The sequence below is a fragment of the Sorex araneus genome, chromosome X (assembly GCF_027595985.1).
Source record: "Sorex araneus isolate mSorAra2 chromosome X, mSorAra2.pri, whole genome shotgun sequence".
Classification (NCBI taxonomy): Eukaryota; Metazoa; Chordata; class Mammalia; order Eulipotyphla; family Soricidae; genus Sorex; species Sorex araneus.
In genome coordinates, this window is record NC_073313.1 from 212602690 (window position 1) to 212623626 (window position 20937).

Genomic DNA, 20937 nt, shown 5'->3' on the forward strand with positions numbered 1-20937 from the left:
AATACATTAAACTGCACTATTATAAGGAAAAGAGGGGGGAAAATACACCCAATTCATTTATACCTTCATAAACCTCCTTTTGAACTTGAATAACTTCTTTTTCTTCTGTCCACTCTTCCTCCCCTTCATCATAACCTTCTTCTCGTTCATAATATTCTTGCCCCTCTTCATAATCTTCTTCCCATTCCTCATAAACTTTCTTTTTAGCTTCTACCTTAGTTTCTTCATAGTCTTCATCTGGTTCTTCATAATAATATTCTCCAAATGGTTCTGTATATGTTTCCACTTCCAGTTCGTCGTAAGGTTCTTCGAAAGATTCTATGAAAACTTTCTTCTCCTCATAGACTGCTTGCTTTTTCTCATACACAGATTCCTTTTCTTTCTGAACCTCCATCTTTCTAGTTACAGTCATAATTTTCACTTCTTCAGCCTTGGAGGATACATCAATTATTTCAGGAGCTAAAAGAAATAAGATAGTCAGCATAGTAATGATATTCATACAAATGCTTCCCTAAATTAAAGTCTATGTAGTCATATGACATTAGTAGCTCAGGAGCCAGTCCTAATTGGGAACTTTTATATATATATATATATTGTATAGATCTGATTTAAAATTTGTTGACTATGGAACACAATAAAGTATCAAGAAGCACTCTACTCTCAATAAGAAGATTTTTTTCAGTATGAGTAAACAAGTCTCACAATGGAGTTGTTACTGGTGCCCGTTTGAGCAAATTGATGAACAACGGGACAACAGTGCAGTGCTACAGTGAGTAAAATAGCATTATTAGATATTATCAAATGAATGCATATTTTATTGTTCCATGGGTACTCCTTTAGACAAAATTTCATTTTCATGAGATAATTTAATAATTTATCATTTAATGGAATTTATTGCTAATGGCTATTTAAATTTCTAGTGGTTATTTTGAAAACATTTCAAATTCTAAGCTACATTTTTGACAACTTAATGACTTTCTAGTCAGTTTAATAATAATATTTTGATGAGTCAGAAAGAGAGGGACAGACATAGAGGGACTGCACTCATTTGTGGAGTGTAGGGTAGCATCACATGAGGCTGACACCCAAAGACAGTAGATACAAGGACCAGGGGGATTGCCCCATACTGAAGACTGCTTCATGAGCACAGGGGAGAAGGCAGATGGAATAGAAAAAGGATCACTAAGAAAATGATGGTTGAAGGAACCAGTTGGGATGGGAGATGTATGCCGAAAGTAGATGATGGACCAAACATGATGACGTCTCAGTGTCTGTGTTGCAAGCTATAATGCCCAAAAGTAGAGAGAGAGTATGGGGAATATTGTCTGCCATAGAGGCAAGGGGAGGCAGGAAAGAGGTGGTATACCCGGGATATTAGTGGTGGGGAATGTGCACTGGTGGAGGGATGGGTGTTTGATCACTGTGAGATTGTAACCGAAACATGAAAGCTTGTAACTATCTCACAGTGATTCAATAAAATTAAAAAAATATATATTATTTTGAAAAGTATAATAAGCTATCTTTACATAACATTATGTTTTGTTTTTTTTTCTTTTTTTTAGGGGGGAGTCACACCTGGCGATGCACAGGGTTCACTCCTGGCTCTGCACTCAGGAATTACCCCTGGCAGTGCTCAGGGGACCATATGGGATGCTGGGAATCGAACCCGGGTCGGCCGCATGCAAGGCAAATGCCCTAGCCGCTATGCTATCACTCCAGCCCCTATCTTTACATAACTTTAAAATCAACTTCAAGGTAGAATTTTGACATTAGATAATAATTTTAGTATTAAAGTATAATAAGATTTTAACAATAAATTAATAAGTATAATAAGGTGTTAACATTAGTGTTAGCTACAACTGAATTAATATAATATGAGCCCTCCTTGCTTTTTTTCCAACCATTTTTATTTCTTTCTTCGTGTCTATTACCTTGAACTGCAAGTATCTGCCTGGGTCTCCTTTCCTGGGATGAAAGAACTATGAGCTAACTATCATTTCTAATGTTAATCTTGGAAGAGCAGAGGAAAATCTAAACATTTATGATAAGCTGGAGGCTTAATTTTTCTTTTCTTTTTGGGTCACACCGGCGATGCACAGGGGTTACTCCTGGCTCTGCATTCAGAAATTACTTTTGGAGGTGCTCAAGGGACCCTGTGGGATGCTGGGAATCGAATCTGGGTTGGCCGCATGCAAGGCAAATGCCCTATCCACTGTGCTATCATTGCAGCCCTGGAGGCTTAATTTTTAAAAATAAGATAGGGTCAATTCTGGTAAGGCAGGCACCTTACTCATTGTACTATCTCTCCAGTCCCAGTAAAATATTTCTTAAGGGAAAAAATATATAACAGATACAAATCTCAGAAAGACACGGAATATACTAATGCCTAAAAATTTCTTTTTATTTACCTTTTGCTGGAACTAAGGTAGTAGGAGGAGCAGGCTTCTTGACATCTGGAATTTTGAAAAAACAAAACACACATTTGTCTTTAGACTGTGTATTGTTTAATATTTACTTATTCTGTTCACTTTTAGTTATTTCAACAATATGTGACTACTAATAAGCCAAATATTTTTATAATTTCCAAACTGGACTATCAGAAATGCTCTGCATGTCATATTAATAATGCCACAGAAAGACCGAAATTTGATTCTAATTTATGCTGCTATAATTTAAAGTAACATAAAACATGAAATGAATATTTAACATGTGTAATGATTAAAAATATTGTTTTTAGGGGCTGGAACAATAGCACAGCGAGTAGGGCGTTTGCCTTGCACGTGGCCGACCTGGGTTCAATTCCCAGCATCCCATATGGTCCCCAAGCACTGCCAGGAGTTATTCCTGAGTGCATGAGCCAGGAGTAACCCCTGTGCATTGCCGGGTGTGACCCAAAAAGCAAAACATATATATATATATATATTGTTTTTAAACGATTAAATGTAAAGTTTATGAGACAGCCATACTTTTTGAGTTTCTTTGAGCAATAACACAGCGGGTAGGGCATTTGCCTTACACTCGGCCTATCCGGGTTCGATTTCTTTGTCCCCCTTGGAGAGCCAGGCAAGCTACGAAGAGTGTCCCACCCTCATGGCAGAGCCTGACAAGCTACCTGTGGCATATTTGATATGCCAAAAACAGTAACAAATCTCCCAATGAAGATGTTATTGGTGCCCACTCGAGCAAATTGATGAACAATGGGACTACAGTGCCATAGTGCTTTATTCCATAATATTTTACCAATGACAATAAATGTTTTAGTGAAGAGTAGTGATTCTCTGTTTTTTTTTTTTTTTTTGCTATAGTCTGGTCTTAGTGAAATGGGTAAAATTACTTAAGTTTAATTATTCAATATCCTTTACTTATTTATTTATTTTATTTTATTTTGCTTTTTGGGTCACACCTGGCTCTGCACAGGGGTTACTCCTGGTTCTGCACTCAGGAATTATCCCTGGAAGTGCTCAAGGGACCATATGGGATGCTGGGAATCGAACCCGGGTCAGCTTCGTGCAAGGCAAACGCCCTACCCGCTGTGCTATCACTCCAGCCCCTATTCGATATCCTTTAAAACTTTCCAGGATTTAGTAAAAGTTAAAGCAATTTAATTCGTCCTCTTTCAAAAGGTGTGTTTTGTTTTATCTAACATATTTGCATTAGTGCAGGAGAGCTTGGAAGGATGCTGAGTTGGAAAAGTCATCATCTGTGTGAGCTGCTCATCTTTTACTGATGTGACTTAATCAAGAGCAGATGTCAGATGGAAGGGAAGGACAGTGCCTTCTGTAAATCACTTTGCAGAGACAAGAACCCTTTGGTGTGGCCATTGAGTGCCATGAGCAGCACAGACACAAGGGGAGGAAAAAAGAAACCAAAAAACTGAGGCTTGAGTCATAGAGAATCAGAGTAAAGAGTAAGCGAAGGGGCAGTTTTCTTCTCCGTTTTATTTTTTTTTTGAGGGGGGGTCAAGGGAGAGTTTGGGCAAAACTGATGGTGCTCAGGGGTTACTCCTGGCTCTGCACTCAGATATCACTTTTTTAAATTTTTTTAATTTATTTTTTGATTAGTGAGTCACAGTGAAGGTACAGTTACAGATTCACACATTTTTGTTCTTGTTTTTCCCTCATGCAATGTTTAAGAGCCCATCCCTCCACCAGTGTCCATTCTCCACCACTAGTGAACCCAGTATCCCTCCCACCCCCCAGCCCCATCCCCCCGCTCCACCCCACCTCTGTGGTGGGGTATTCCAATTTGATATCAGATATCACTCTTGACAGACTCAGTGGACCATGTGTGGTGCTGGGGATTGAACCCAGCCTGTGGCATGTAAGGCAAACCCCCTACCTACTGTACCTACTGCTCTGGTCCCCAAGTTTTTATTTTTAACTTCAAACTCTTACCCTTCTTTATCCTCTGCTATTTAGGATTAAAAAATTTAATCAAGAGAAGGTATCATGATAAATTATTAATTAATTATAATACCTTTAGGTGGCGGTACTTCTTCTTTGGGCTTTGTGAGCACCTTTTTGGTATCTTTCTTTACAGCCTTTTTAGTTACTGAAAAGATAAAACGTAAGATGTCAATAATCTATGGATTTTAGAAACCAGAAGCCAGAATATATATTTATTTTTCCACATTTTTATGATACAAGAGTTTCTGCATAGTGTAGCAAATATCCATTTAAGAAAAATGTTGGCCTAGAGTGCAGAAAACATTTTTATTTGGCTGTGTAAAGAATTAAATTCAGGGAGTCAGACATGCAAGGTTAAATGCTCTACTGCTGTGCTACACTCCTGACCCTCAGAAAACATTTTGGAGGTAAACATCTATAGTCTTATTTCTTTACAGAGTTCAACTCTGCTAACAGCTAAAACTTTCAAAATATCAATAGTAAATGTAGGGAAGATATGAATAGAAAAAGTACATATTTTTATCTTTGCTTCACTTAGAATAACAAGTGAAGTATAAAAAATAAAATATGTATAACGTATTGTGCAAGTTTTCCTTTGTTGTCGCTGACATTATACCTTAATAATTACCTGTAATCAAAACTTGAAAGTAGCACTCAAAGACAGATTATTCCTGACCAATAGAAATATGATTTTTCCATGGTCTACTATCAGAAGTAGATAATTGTATTTAACTATTTTTATATTAACTATAATTGAATTTTGCTATTAATATTGTATGTCTTTAAAACACTGGCAGTTCATTTTAACTAATTTCCTCCAAAACTGAATGAAGAATAGTTCAGCCTTTTTTACACAATATATATATAAAGGGGACAGTATATCAATGTTTAAACTACTACAGTGGTGACATGGTGATAGAAAAATGTCACTTGGCATGCAGAATTTTCTCCCCATTAAGTGTGGGGGGAATTTTGATAGCAATTTCATAATTCCAAGATTCTGAAATATCAGACTGTCTATTGAATTAAAGCTAAGCAGTTTGGGAAGCAAATAGTACAACTTTATCTACTGAATTATCTGATAAATTCAAAAGCTCCTGATGATCTCATGACTAGCTTGAAAAAATTGCCAATATTTCAAAGGTATTCTAAAATATTTTTGCAACAAAATAGTGAATTTTTAAGAGTAATTGTGATTGAGGTAATGGTTTCATAACTTGAGATTGAGAAAAACATAATTTTCACGTGGGTAATAAATTAGTATGATTTGTTTTCATTAACAGTATTAGAAACTGATTTCATTATTTGTTATAAATAGAAATTAGGAAAAATTAAACATCAAATTTGCAACTAATGCCTAAGTGATTTCATTAAATATTTTTAAATGTTAAGCACTGTATTTACTCTGATGATCTTGGATTCTTAGGCACATGTTTTAGCACATTTAAATTTAAGAGCAAATGATTCACATTTTGAAAGGCAATTAAATCTGTTGACCACTAGAGGGCCAACGTGTTGCACTGACGACACCCCTTTTCCAGATCTGCAATGGTTGGTGTCTATATTTCCACATTTAAGTAGATAACATATTGATACCTTCAATGCGCTTTTCTGGTGGTTTCTTTTCTTCAGGTGATGGTAGTAACAGAGGGATAGGAAGACCAACCTTGGCAGGGATTTCTGAAGAAAACAAATGTTTTCCTCAGTAAAACAGTTCAGTTTTCTGTTTTGTGTGAAACACAGTGAAAAGTCTCATGCGTTTCTTTCAGTACTTTTGAAAAACAATGATTCAATCAGAATAAATGAAAATTGCACATTTATATATAATATTTTACTCCTCTTTTGCTTTGCTTTCTAAACAATGAAGACACGGAGTTCTGTTCTGGTTCTCTTATGATTTGGCACAGGTCATTTCCAAATAGGATATTATTGTTCCAAGCCCAGATGTGGGTCTTACCTTCTGGAGGTACTGCTCTGATAGGCATTGTTGGGATTGGAACTCTGGAGTCAGGAATATCTGGAAACAAACATTTAAGGATAAACATAAAGGGATCCAACCCAAAGACATTTAGTTTAGATGTATTTGGCAGGCATTTCCAAAAGAAGACTTTAACATATAGACACAAAGATATTAGAATTCTTTTATTGAAATAGTTTAAACAAATTAAACAAATTTATTTCCTGTGAAAATTAGTTTTATTTATTGCTACTGTATTTGGCATATTCCTCATCACTAAATAAATGAAACATTATTATTCCAGTTTACCAAACTCACAATGTCCTGCATATTTATTATTTTCCTGAAAACTATTTTTGCTGTATAAGAGTTTACAAAAATATTTTAGACAACTTGCTAGAGTTCTATCACTTACAAAATATAACAAACACTAATATTTTTTTTTAAGTTTGTATTTAAGTTCATATTTTTTTTTGAACTGATTAATTTTATTTATTTTTTTTAAATAATTTATTTATTTTTAATTAGAGAATCACCGTGAGGGTACAGTTACAGATTTATACACTTTTGTGCTTATACTTCCCTCATACAAAGTTCGGAAACCCATTCCTTCACCAGTGCCCATTCTCCACCACCCGTAAACCCAGTGTCCCTCCCACCCTCCCCAATCCCATCTCCCCCCCAACCCACCCTGCCACTGTGGCAGGGCATTCCCTTCTGTTCTCTCTCTCTAATTAGCTGTTGTGGTTTGCAATAAAGGTGTTGAGTGGCCGCTGTGCTCAGTCTCTAGCCCTCATTCAGCCCGCAACTCCCTTCCCCCACATGGCCTTCGACTACAATGTAGTTGGTGATCGCTTCTCTGAGTTGCCCTTTCCCCGGAACGTGAGGCCAGCCTCGAAGCCATGGGGTCAACCTCCTGGTACTTATTTCTACAGTTCTTGGGTATTAGTCTCCCACTCTGATATTCTATATACCATAGATGAGTGCAGTCTTTCTATGTCTGTCTCTCTCTTTCTGACTCATTTCACTCAGCATGAAACTTTTCATGCCCATCCACTTAACTACAAAATTCTTGACTTCCTTTTTTCTAACAGCTGCATAGTATTCCATTGTATAGATGTACCAAAGTTTCCTCAACCAGTCATCCGTTTTGGGGCATTCGGGTTTTTTCCAGATTCTGGCTATTGTAAACAGAAAACACTAATATTTTATTTAAAAAAATAGTATCTAGAAACTTACCAGGAGGCTTCATTTCAAGTTTGATTTCTGTTTCAAAAAAAAAAGACATGTTCATATTTAGACTTGTGTAGACAAGCTCTTTGTTTCAGATATTGCCAAGTGATTTAACGTGTTTTCTGACCTTTAGTTGTTAGGTACAGCTCTGCTGTGCTTCTTGCTTCACCTCTTGGCTCTAGTCGGGCAATTACTGAATAGACACCTAAAGAGAAGAATCACCAACATATTGATTCATGATATGTTTGCAAATGACCATTCTTTATATAAGTTGTTCTTGCTTTTACTATTCCCTAAAAAGTCATTGTTTAGAGACTGACAGAGTAAAAATGTAAGCAAGTGTAGCTGTATAAGCAGGTTATACACAAAATAGAAAAAGTTCGGATTATACAGTATCAGGGAAACTATGACATAAATTACCTTCATCATCTGGGGTCACATTGTGGATAGTCATGTAATGACAGCGACCATCATTCCTAAAGTTGTATTTCTGGCTTTCGATCAGTTCCGTTGGACCTTTGTACCATGTTACAATGGCATCATCAAAGGACACTTCACACTCAAAGGTGGCAGACTGATGTTCACTCACCACAATGTTCTGTATGCGCTTTGTGAACTGAATTGGTTCAGCTGTTAAAGGACAGAGCGTTCAAAGTTAGACTATATAAGGAAAAAATACTTTCACTGAGATTTACCCTCAGATATCTAAGGTCCATCTTTTTATCCAAATGGAAATAGCAAAAAAGGAATGAAAATAAAAACCAACAGACGTTGTTCTCAGTATCTGTCAAAAAATGTCACTCAATATTTTAAGTGCATTATTTGCAAGATTAGGTAGAGAAATATTAAGAAAATGCCTGAGAGTTTTTAATTCTAAAGTCTGTTGTTCACAAGGCAACAGTTAAGCTTGTTTGTAATCCAGAAGTCAAATTAAACTTTAAAAATGAAAAATGGAAGGAACATTTCAAAATAAGAAGCATAAGTTTAATTTTCTCAATCATTTATTCCCTTTAGAATCTTTTATTTCCTTGATACAGTAATTTTTCTATTCAAGATCAAGAATTGTTTATTAGCCGGAGAGATAGTACAGAGGTTTAGGTGCTTTCCTTGCAGCTGACAAACCCTGGCTTGAATTTCTGGCACCTATGTTTGGTCCTCCGAGTACCACCAGGTGCTAGCTCCCTGAAGATTACTGTGTACGCTCCCCCCACCCCCTGCCCAAGAATTGTTTATTATCTTAGATACATAACTTTCCCTGTAAGATAATTTCAAACTGTACAAGAAACCTGTCTGCCTAACTTTCAGAGAATTTATGAATAAGATATTTGGAACCTGCTTTGTAAGCAACTGTGGGCACCCACTGGAAATAGCAGGTTGTTTAGTAGAGGATGGGCTAGACTGAAGGGGTCTTTTGCAACATCTTACCTGAAATCTGAAATTGAATGTAGGAAAACATCATGAACACCTTAGTGATAACTTTCTCTGATGACCTTTCTTTATGGAAGGTCACATAAAATATGCTCTTACTTAAAAAGGTATAAGTATAAGAAACTTTAGTTTGAATACAATCCGGCACTGATAACTATTATACATAAAGCTATTGATGCTTAAATACCATTGTAAATAATAAGTCATATTGTGGTGATTAAAAACTATAAATGGACATCAACCATTAAAGTAGATGCCAAGACTATAGCCAATGTATTGCTCTACACAGTCCAAGGGCATTATAAAAAATCAGTGCATTTAACAACAAGATGAAGAAAGGATATTGCTGCCTTGAAATTATGAGATATTATATAATTTGAGAGTTCAGAAGACTGGAACGTGACCCTCACATTGAACAACTAGTTTTGAAGATAGTTGCTGCTAATACATTACATATGTTGTTAACTCTAATCTCTAAACTTTCATGCATATAAGGTCAAATTGGTTCTGATACATATATATCCTAGTCCAAATCTTCTAGATTCATACCTATTTATGTATGAAATATGGTCACTTCTGAGATTTCTTCAGAAATGACAAGGAAATTCTAGGGATCATAATCCATAGATCTGAGAATTATGGAGTTTAGCAGAATAATGAATTTAACAAAAATTAAATTTCTACTAGAATATCATGTCTTAGTTTATATTGAAATCTACATCTGATGAAGAAAGACAATGCAAAAGAATTGATGGTGAATGCTAAGAGCATGTGTGTTGGGAAATTAGTCACTAGGTGCTAGAATTACAGGTTTTCAGGGGACTAGTGCTGGAACAATAGCACAGCATGTAAGGTGCTTGCCTTGTAGGCAGAGGACCCAGATTCAACATCCATTATTCTACATGGTTTCCTGAGCACTGCCAGGAGTAATTCCTGAGTGCAGAGAAGAGACCAACCCCTGAGCATCGAAAGGTGTGGCCCAAAGCAAAAATAAATAAATAAATTAAAGTTATTAGGAGACAATAGCAACAACACTTGCTATTAACCAATTCTATTACAACTCTCCATCTGTGGTCTTCCAACTCACCTTCAATTCTGAGTTCTGCTGAAGTTTCTTGGTCTTCATATTTGCAGGTATACTTCCCTTGGTCTTCTGCCTGAACATCTGCAATGGTCAGTTTATGGACTTTGTGTTCTACTTCTGTTTTGTATCTTCCTTGAGGTCTAAGGATTCGGCCATTTCGGAACCACTCAGATTTTACATTAGGCACAGAAAACTGGCATGTCATGGTACATGTCTGGCCTTCTTTCAAAGTGACATCCTGCAGATGCCGCTCCCAAGTGGGTTCTGTTATATGACATAATACACATTTGTTAAATATCACATGCAAATGTACTCAAACAGTAAGTTAATTTTACAAGGTATATGTAATTTTGCAAGGTATATGTAATTTATTTTCTATAAAACTACTTTCACTTACCAATTACAGTTAGTTTAGCACTAGCAATATGTGGACCACACACTAATCTGTAATTTCCCTGATCTTTGAGTTGACAGTTTCTGACTCTGAGTATATGTCGATCACCATCGATGCTTATTTCAAATTTATCACTAGGTTCCAGTTTCTCAGTTCCTTTGTACCAGGACAGCTTGATTTCTGGATAGTTGATCTTAATGTCAATTTCAAACACAGCATCATTATCTTTCAAAACTGTCTGATTTTCAATATCTTTGATCAGAGTGACAGGCTAGGGGAATAAAGAATGAAAACATTAGCCATCCCATAACTTGTAATTCCCATTAAAAACTTGTTAACATCATTTTCAGCAAAATTAATTTACCTCAGTTTGTGTCAACCTTTGCTGAATAAATGATACAAGTTCCTCAAATTCCTTTTCGTCTTTCTCTGACTTTTCTATTTCTTCAATTTCCTTAAAATAATAGAAAAGAAAAGAAAAGAGAAGGCTAAGTATGCATAGAAAATAAAATTTTACTTAGAGGATGCACCATTATATTCATTATATTCATATATCAAGAATACTTGATGCTGCTTAGATGATTTTAAATTAACTCATACAAGCACAGAAATTTAAAGTTAGAAGTTTCAAATGTAAATTTTAAAAGGTGATTCTATAATACAAAAAATTGTACCAATCTATGTGTTTCTTCTTCTTGACTTTGCTTTAGCAGTTCAAATGCTTGAAGGAGACCCCGGAAGTCAGTAATTCCATACAGGCGGGCATATTTTTCATATTCTTTAGGATCAACATTTTTAAGAAGCTCCATGATATCTATTTCCTCTTCTTCCCCAGATCCTTTCTTTAAGGCTGGTGTCCTAAATGAAAATATATATACATAAATAACCTGTGTCTTATTTATTTTTGAAATATCTATTATTAAAGATTTATTTTTTCTATCTTTATGAAATATCAATTTTTATTGTATTAACTAAACCAACAAAAATATTCATTTACTGATGAAGTGGGGTAATTGTTACAATATACACAACTTGATGGAGATTAAGAAAAAAATGGAGACATTTCTATAAATGTTTTCATCAAATAACCTAGTGAAAGAATTATAAGTAAAAATAATAGAAACAAAAACTATTGTGTCAACCTTTGCTTAATAAGAGATGAACGCTATGTGTCATGAGAAATATGTATGGATTTTTAATGAAATAATTGTGTTAAATAAGTTTTTTTGAGAGTACTGGTGATTATGGAAAATGTTTAAAACAGTTGTTCTAGAGAACCACTCTGTGCAAAACAAGCCATATAAAGAAACAAAAATTGTACACATGCACATACACATAGGTTTTTCAACAGTCCACTTTCTATTGCTTAAATTTTGATAAAAAATTCACAATCACCTAGTTATAAAAACTGATATCTGAAACTAATCTTAGTGAACTACTAACTTCCACACAAATATTGAATATTTGCTTATTTTTATTTAAATGCATCATGATATTCATCAGGAATACTTGATGCTGCTTAGGTTATATTAAATTAACTCACACAAATATAGAAATTTAAAGTTAGAAGTTTCGAATGTAAATTTTTAATTCTATGTTTATATTCTAAATTATATATATTCTATGTTTATATTCTAAATTAATATATATTCTAAATTATATGTCATATATGTCTGACATGTCTAAATTCTACCTGTATAAGTTTATATTATATACACACTGAATGCTAGAGATGATCCAGGTTTCTTGATTCTTCTGTGAATATAAAATTATCATATGTGATGTTTTATTTAACTCACTTTTTCAGCATTGCTCTAAGATCTCCTTCAATTTTCTCTTGTTTCTTCCTTTCATCTACCTGTAGGTTAACATTACTCTCAATTTCACCATGTTTATTATATGCCACACAACGGTATAATCCAGAGTCTGTTTTTGTGGTGTCTTTGATCTCCAGCTTTGCTTCATCACCTTTCTGTTGGATAAAAATTCTACCTCCTTGGTTCAATTGTCTCCATTTCCCTTTTGTCCATTTAACATTTGGGATTGGATCACCTCCAACTTTTGCAATGAATGTAGCAGTGGTTTCTAAGGGATAGTCAAAACAAACAAAATATGATTTTCTAGAACTGGTGATTCTGAAAGTAAACCAATAGTGGAATGTCCAAGACAGATAAAGATGTATTTTTCATTAAGTACTCACTTTCTACAACTCTGATACTCTGGGGCTCTGATACAAAGAAGAGTTTCCCATCTACTGCTGCTTTCTTAGCTGCCGGGGCTGCTGCTGGTTTGTCTGAAAAACATATTCACATGTTTTATGAGCACAATAAGTTTAATGTTGTAATATAAATATTTACTCATTTGTAGAAGAAGTTTCTGGAATGTGGCCATCACAAATATCATCATTTATTCTAGAATTGACTCCTTGAGAGTGCATTACAGAAGATAAAACAAGTTTACAGATGGTTATCATGGTAGCTATCACACACACAGGTTGAACAGCAATAAAAATAGTATCAAATTCTTTATTTCAATATTTGACTTTGTAATAGAGACTTCCTCCAGTAGTATGACAGGAGGCTGCTCATATTATTACAGCATTATGTTTCACTTAATTACTCCCTATTGAATATTGTGAAAAAAAACGTTTAAAAATACAATAGTGTACTTGTGGTAATTTCAGACAATTTGTATGAAAATCACTATCACTACCATTAGATTCCTGTTTTTTTAAATAATATATTTGCTGAGTCTCTTTTTTTTCCTTTTTGGGTCACACCTGGCAATGCACAGGGGTTACTCCTGGCTCACGCACTCAAGAATTACTCCTGGCGGTGCTCAGAGGACCATATGGGATGCTGGGAATCAAACCTGGGTCTGCTGCATGCAAGGCAAACACCTTATCCACTGTGCTATCACTCCAGCCCCTACCATTAGATTCTATAATGTTTTAATTATAGTAAGAAGACTACGATCTGGAAATATATTTCTAATAATTGAATTTTATCTTTGCTTCAACTGTACATGAAAATAAACATGAGCAGTTGGTTTAACTGAAACCATCTGAAGGGTTGTAAAGTGTCTGTACCTTTAATGGTCACTTTTGATTTGGAAGTGTCACTTCCAGCCACGTTTGAAGCTTTACACACATAATCTCCAGAATCAGCCTTCACCACATCCTTGAGTTCCAGCACAGCAGTCCCGTTAGCAAAGCTGAAGCTGCATCTGTCTGAAGGCTTTATTTCTCTGCCAGCCTTCAACCACTGGATCCTGATAGGTTCTGAGCCATGGACGTGGCCGCTGAGCTGCACAAATTCACCTTCACTTGTTGTGACTGGAGAAAGGTGCTGATCAAACACCGGAGGCTTCTTAGGTTCTGGAATTTTCAAAAAGAGGGGTGGTATTTTTGTGAGGCATGTAAAAGCAAAAGTGGATTAAATTCCAGAAAAAAACCAGCAATGGGTTTTGCCTCTAAAGTGTCACAAGGATTACTGTAGTCAATGGAACAGCATGCCTGGTTGATTCCTCTCTTTAGGCAACAGTTACATTTGTTAGGTTAAAAAAAAGATAAATGTTTAAAAACAATTGAAGAACAGATGTCATGCTACACACAAATTACCCAAGCATCTGTGTCCTGATTAAGCACTGCAAACATTGCATTGACTCTTACTGGAATCTTCTGTGCCATATGCACACTATTGAGTCTCTTGGACCTGGGTACAGCTGCATTTTCAATAAAACCTTTTAAAAACTAAGGGCTTTTTTTTGAATTCTGCTCATCTACAGCAGCAATTCTTGCTCTACCCTGGGAAACACAGGTAATATTTGCATACTTATGAGTCCGCATCTTAACAGGGTATTCTCTGATGTTTACTCTGTACGATTAAATGCAGCTAAAATAATGTTTAAAATTCATTCTTGGCCCAAGGGAATTAAAATCTGAAGCTCAGTTTTCAACTGAAAACCAATAGAGAGGATACAAGTAACAAGTTATCTTCAGATATAAGTACAAGATACTGATACAAGTACATGATAAGAAGACCATGTACAACTCTGCTTATGATTTTATTCAACGGTTCTAAAACCTATTCATTGGAAAAATAAGTCAATATTTATGATTGTAAAGATCAATATCTGATGCCTCTTTTCCCTTTTAATGATATAGTCTTATTTCCATAAAAAATATTTCACTGTCACTGTCACTGTCACCTCCTTGCTCATCAATTTGCTCGAGCAGCACCAGTAACATCTTCATTGTGAAACTCATTGTTACTGTTTTTGGCATATCGAATATGGCATGGGTAGCTTGCCAGGCTCTGCCATGTAGGCAGGATACTCTCAGTAGCTTGCTGGGCTCTCCGAGAGGGGTGGGAGAACTGAATCCAGGTCCGCGGCGTGTAAGGCAAATGCCCTACCCGCTGGGCTATTGCTCCAGCCCAGAAAATATTTACTCAATAAAAAACTAATAAAATTGCAAATTGTGAGGGTCTGGAAGACTGCTCAAAGGACTGGAGCAAGGGTTCTGTATGTGGGAACCCTGGTGTGATCCTCGGCACTGCATGGACACCTTAGCATACTAGGAATAGCTCCCGAGCTCTACTGGTTGTGCTTCAAATACAAAAAAGAAACAAAAATACACTAAAATCCCAGAAAGTAATTGTGAATAAGAGCAACATGTTTTACTTTACTAAATATGTTTTACGACAAAATCCATTTCAATTTTATGAGTGCGTAAAAATTTGTATTTAAAAATAGTTTAAATACTAGTTTAATATTATAGTATAATACTATTTAAATACTTGTTTAAATACTAGATCAATATTAGCTTATGAATGATCATAATCTACTAATGAAATTTACTTATTGATTGTAGACCAAGCCAACTAGCTCATCAAAGTTCATAGTTAATCCCAAGCTATTCTAGAAGGTTAGTCATATAAAATCATTTTGACGTATCCACATTGTAAAAATATGAAGTCACTACAGTTAAAGGATCAATTAGAGGAAGATCTCCTAAACAATCCATTCTATTTGTTTGTATCAAGCTATAATTGTGTATGGGAATATATCTTCTATAATGATATGCTGCATCTTTTCAACCATTTTTTTATTTTGAGAAAATTTACCCTTTATATGGAATTAGTATTCATTTATAGGCTAAAAGCTTTGGGGGAAATATGTCAAACATTAATCAATACATTTTTTAAAAGTGTGTTTTAGAATGTGATATAACTTAAAAGAAAAGCTAATGCAATAATCAGTGATGACTTTTTTAAAAGTTCACAGTAAATGTGCTTTATAAAAATTAATATGTCACTATAAATTTCAGAATAGACTTAGGAGTTCTGTCTAGTGGAATCTGTAATATCATTTACAAGCTTAGGTATTAGATCCTATTTATTATCTAAAATATTATATATTCACATCTATTTTGTTGATCCACAGAACTAAATCACAAATAACACACATACACACACATACATACACATTAAACATACATAAAATGTAGTAATCAAACTAATGTAGATAATCCTTCAACAGCTAAGGGACTATGGAGACCAACCCCTACACCATTAAAAATTCATGTATAATGTTTGGATCCCCTAAAACTTAACTATAGTTGCCATTAGGTAACTTGGGGTATCAGTTTCAGGACCACCCCCACTATTATCAAACTACTTAACAGCAGAAGTTTCTTAGAACTGAGGGTTGGAGCAATAGTACAGTGTTTTGGGCACTAGTCTTCCATGCAGCCAACCTGGGTTTGATTTCTGGCACCCCACATGTTCCCCTAAAACTGCCAGGAGTAATCCCTGAGCACAAAGCAAGGAGCAAGCCCTAAGCACTGCTGGATGTGACCCCAAAACAAAAAGTGAAAAAGAAAAGAAAAAAAATGAAATCTCTTAGAATCTACCCACTGTAACTGAGAGCTCAGCTTTTTCAAAATTAGCCAACAGACATCTAAAGTTGGTTGAAACCCCGAATGTGGAAGTCATGGGTAGGAGTAAAACTGCGTGTGACTTGCTCAGGTAACACATACTTGGCCAGGATATTAGAGGAAATATGTATGGTGGTCTAATAGGTGGTAGAGAAAAACACATGAAATATGCAAATATAACTAACCTTTGATGACTATGGAAGATGTACATAGAGCAGATCCTGCGTCATTTGACACTTTACATGTGTAGAGACCAGCATCGTCCATGCCAGCTTTCTTGACTTGTAGCAAAAGTACATTGTTCTTGAATGAAATTTCACAGTTAGAAGTTGGATGCATTTCTACATTATTTTTGTACCAAGCAACAGTTATAGGCTGGGAACCAGCAACACGGCCTTCAAGTTTGAAAGAATTCCCTTCTGTTTCTTCTATTGTTTCTGAGAGCTTTTTAGTGAAGCTTGGTGGGGTTAGCCGCTCTGTAATAAATTGCAAAGATAAATTCAATGGCATCCAGATTCAGACTATTAATATGGGACTTTTCAAGAAAAATATGTTAAGTTAAATTTGGTGCTGACCAACCAAAATCAGCACACCAATACATGTGCTGATTTAAATATTCTTAAATATTTAAATCTCTCTTTGTATTCAAAATTGCTTTCTCATTTATGAGATAATAAGAATAACTTACAAGAATAATGTATAGTCACTTAAAAACCAGATATTAGAGGGAAAAGTGGAAAAGGATCTTATAAGGGATATATCAAGTTTTAGGTAAGTACACTCTTTAAAAGATCACTTTTTATATAGAGAGACATGGTTCCTCTTTTTAAAAAATTCTCTACATCACTTAAAAATTCCTTAAATTTCATTTGTCCTAAAAAAATTGTACCCTTAGGCTAGAATTTATAATTTTTATATTTTGTTGGACCACATGCAAAACAAATGATACCTTTGATATTCAGTTGAGCTGTACAGGAATCCTTTCCCACTTCATTCACAGCAGAGCAGGTATATTTTCCAGAGTCGCCCTTGTCTACTTTCAAGATTGTTAGGTGGGCACTGTTTTCCAGATAGCTAATCTGGTAGTTTCCACCACTTCGTATCTCCCTATTGTCTTTGGCCCAGCTGACCTTGATGGGTTGTGTTCCAGTAACGTGGCACTCAAAGTCTGCACTTTCTCCTACCACAGCATCCAAGGGTGCCAGGGGGATGTCAAAGAAGGGGGGGTTCTTTCCCTCTAAGAGGACAGCAAGAAAGACAAGGTTTAAGGCTCCATCCCTGGATTATCACAGCTCACAGAAATCATGGTGCTTTCTGTATCATCTCATGTTTAGTTAGGAAAAGTTTAATTATAGAAATAGAAATTTAAGAATCCACAAACCTGTGAGGATGAGTTTGGCACTAGAGGAAGCCGAACCGATAGGATTTGTTGCTGTGCAGGAATACTGGCCTGCAAGGCTCTTATCTGTTTTAAAAATGTTGAGAGTAGCTACATTATCTAAAAATGATGTTTGTATATTGGGGCCATCTTTCAGCGCCTTGCCGTCTTTAAACCAAGACACTGAGATCGGTTCTGATCCATTGATGGAGCACTCAAAAACAACTGGCAGTCCCACTGTTTCTTGGACATCTCTCAATTGTCGAGAAAATGATGGAGGAAGTTTTTGCTCTGTAAGAATAGAATTAAAAGTTATTATGCTTCTGGACACTTAATGCATTAAGCATTCTCATAATTATTGTTATAGAAATAATAAGAGATAATGGGATTTCTACAAATATGTCAGGAGGTATTAACATCTCTTGAATTGAATTAATGACAGAGAAAAGCACGAAAACTTCTGCAGTAAAAGTTTTACTCTAACATCACCCTAATGTCAATTAGTAAAAAGTATGTAAATCTGTAGAAAAAAGGATTGGCTTAAAAAATACAATGCATTCTCCTGTATTTAAAAACTGCAGTCTAACAATTTGAATGAAAAGTTTTAAGGGGTGGAATTTAGAAAAACGTGGCACTCACTTTTCTTAAAGATTCAATCTCAGAGACAAATAATTACAAGAGCCTTATTGTTTAAGACATCTTACTTTTCTCTGTAAAGTTTATAGAAAAAGATAAGACAATAATTCTAGACAGAACTACATAAGCAGAAAATTTTACATTTGGAAATATTTTCCTACTAAGGTCTTCACTATATATTTTTAGTCTTGCTTGAAAGAAAAACAAATCCATTCATTTATGAAAAAAGGCAATCACCTTGTACAGAAAGAAAAGTTGATGAAGAAACTTCTCCCACACTGTTTTCCGCTCTGCAGATATATTCTCCACTGTCATTACTACCAACCTGGTTGAAAACCAGTGTAGCAACATTATTCCGAAAATGCATTTTGTAGGTAGTAGTGGGTCTCAATTTCGTATCTCCTTTATACCAGGACACCACAATTTCAGGGGTTCCAGCAATTTGGCATTGCAAAGAGGCAGAATCTCCAACAGTCACCTTTACAGGCTCCAACTGCTTGACAAAATATGGTGGTTCTGTAGCCAAGAGAGAGAATCAGTTAGATAGGAGACATGAGCCAGAATCACTACAAATATGTAACGATAGGAATAGACCAATCAGCTTAATCAATGGCTGAACAAATAGCAGTACTCCTACATTATTAAAAAACGAAGATAGGAATGGGCAAACATAACTAACCTAATATTAATATTTGTGCTGAACAGGAATCTTTTCCGGAAGCATTTTCAATGTAGCAGTTGTACTGTCCAGCATCATCTACTGTGCTGCTTGGAATTTCCAGTATTGCAGATTTCTCGGTTGTGGTTATATTACACCTCTGAGAAGGAACTATTTTTACTCCATTTTTCTTCCATGTAACTGAAATGGGAGGAGTTCCAGTGTATGTGCCCTCTAGGATCAAAGGTTTTCCTTTCTCTATGCTGTAATCATTGAGCCTTTTGACAAATTTTGCTGGGGCTATAATAAACAAATGGAAAAGATGCAATCAGACATATCTTTCATATTATGTAATAGACATACATATAGACACATTAGTTATAAAAATTTATTACAGTAGCCAACAAACCTTTGACATAGAGATGTGTTGTACATGAAGCTTTACCAGCTTCATTACTAACAATGCAGGTATATTCTCCGCTTTGTGATATGTTTACATCAAACAATTCCAGTTCAGCAACTGAATCGTCCAAGGACACATTACATCTGTCTCCTGGTACTAATTCACTGTTCCCTTTGAACCAGCTGACACTGAAAGGAGGTGTTCCTTTTATGATGCTTGTGAAAGTTACATTGGTTCCAGTTAAAACATCCAAAGGATCAGGCTTCTGAACAAAAGATGGTGGTTCTAAATAAAAAAAAGCACATAGCAGAAAAAAATTATTTTTTGAATTGTTATGATAAAATGCTTAATAAATTGTAAGCCATTATTCTATTTTTCTGTATTTTAACTGACCTCTCACAGTCAAGGGAGCAGAGCAATCGTCAGAACCAGCTGTATTAGTAGCTACACATGTGTAATTGCCAGCATCTGATTCTTCTAGCATGTTTACAGTTAGAGCACATGTGTTATCTGTCAGAGTCATCTGGTATTTCCTTCCACTACTGATCTCATTTCCTTCATGGAACCAAGAGACAGAGATTGGAGGTGACCCATAGACTTTACACTCCATTACAACCGAAGAGCCAGACAGACCATTTGTTTCTTTCAATTTTCTTGTAAATGAAGGTGGAATAATTCGGTCTGAGTGTAAAAAAAAAGTGAAAAAACAACAGTTATAAAATGATTTTAAAAGAGAAGTAATGTCTTTTTTTAATACAATATTCCTAGATCTTCACACTTCTTTTATAAGGGTATCAGAGTTCCCTTTAGGTTCACACAATTGAAAGATTCAAAAGTCAATGTGCAAGATGCAGGAGGTGATATATTAGGGATTTGGGTCTTTGCTGTGAATCATGATATGGTGAATTATTCCTGGAATGGATAAATGCCTCAAGGGGAATAAACATAACTTTTCAACTTAGTTTTCTTTTTATTCTATGGAGAGGTGACTTCTGGTTTTTGTTAATTCTGAGGATGTGGGGCTTTGAAGACTGGACTTCTCATACACAAATACCTACATCTGAAACTACATTACAGTTACATTTGAAACAAAATCCAGCCAACCAACCTGAAACCTGAACGGAGGTTTTGCAGCTGTCTTTGCCAACAGGGTTTTGCACCTCAAAAGTATATGTTCCACTGTCACTGGGTGCCACATTAATAATCTTTAGGCCAGATACTTTGTTGAAGAAGCTTATTTTGTACTTGCTGTCACTGGTCAGTTGTTTTCCATCCTTGAACCACTTAGTACTGAGTTCTGGAGTGCCAGTGACTGTGCATTCCAAAGTACATGTATCTCCTGTGGTAACTTTGATGGATTCTGGCTTTTCCACAATTGCTGCAGGCTCTGAAAAAAGATGTTAATCACATGCAATTTATAAA

General features: G+C 35.5%; 1 protein-coding gene across 1 annotated transcript in view; it reads right to left on the bottom strand.

The window, feature by feature from the left end:
• TTN (titin) overlaps nucleotides 1-20937 on the bottom strand; it is a 289480-nt gene that overhangs the window by 167245 nt on the left and 101298 nt on the right. The window contains exons 89-111 of the mRNA XM_055119737.1: nucleotides 20624-20902; nucleotides 19909-20196; nucleotides 19522-19800; nucleotides 19134-19412; nucleotides 18692-18970; nucleotides 17822-18109; nucleotides 17390-17677; nucleotides 16626-16916; nucleotides 13591-13878; nucleotides 12703-12795; nucleotides 12302-12587; nucleotides 11177-11360; nucleotides 10867-10956; nucleotides 10506-10773; nucleotides 10112-10372; nucleotides 8017-8226; nucleotides 7724-7801; nucleotides 7603-7629; nucleotides 6364-6423; nucleotides 6003-6086; nucleotides 4477-4551; nucleotides 2409-2453; nucleotides 64-459 (exon numbers count right to left, since the gene is read on the bottom strand). Of these exons, the coding sequence (XP_054975712.1) occupies nucleotides 64-459; nucleotides 2409-2453; nucleotides 4477-4551; nucleotides 6003-6086; nucleotides 6364-6423; nucleotides 7603-7629; nucleotides 7724-7801; nucleotides 8017-8226; nucleotides 10112-10372; nucleotides 10506-10773; nucleotides 10867-10956; nucleotides 11177-11360; nucleotides 12302-12587; nucleotides 12703-12795; nucleotides 13591-13878; nucleotides 16626-16916; nucleotides 17390-17677; nucleotides 17822-18109; nucleotides 18692-18970; nucleotides 19134-19412; nucleotides 19522-19800; nucleotides 19909-20196; nucleotides 20624-20902 (4716 nt within the window). The remainder of the gene's footprint in view (nucleotides 1-63; nucleotides 460-2408; nucleotides 2454-4476; nucleotides 4552-6002; nucleotides 6087-6363; nucleotides 6424-7602; nucleotides 7630-7723; nucleotides 7802-8016; nucleotides 8227-10111; nucleotides 10373-10505; nucleotides 10774-10866; nucleotides 10957-11176; nucleotides 11361-12301; nucleotides 12588-12702; nucleotides 12796-13590; nucleotides 13879-16625; nucleotides 16917-17389; nucleotides 17678-17821; nucleotides 18110-18691; nucleotides 18971-19133; nucleotides 19413-19521; nucleotides 19801-19908; nucleotides 20197-20623; nucleotides 20903-20937) is intronic.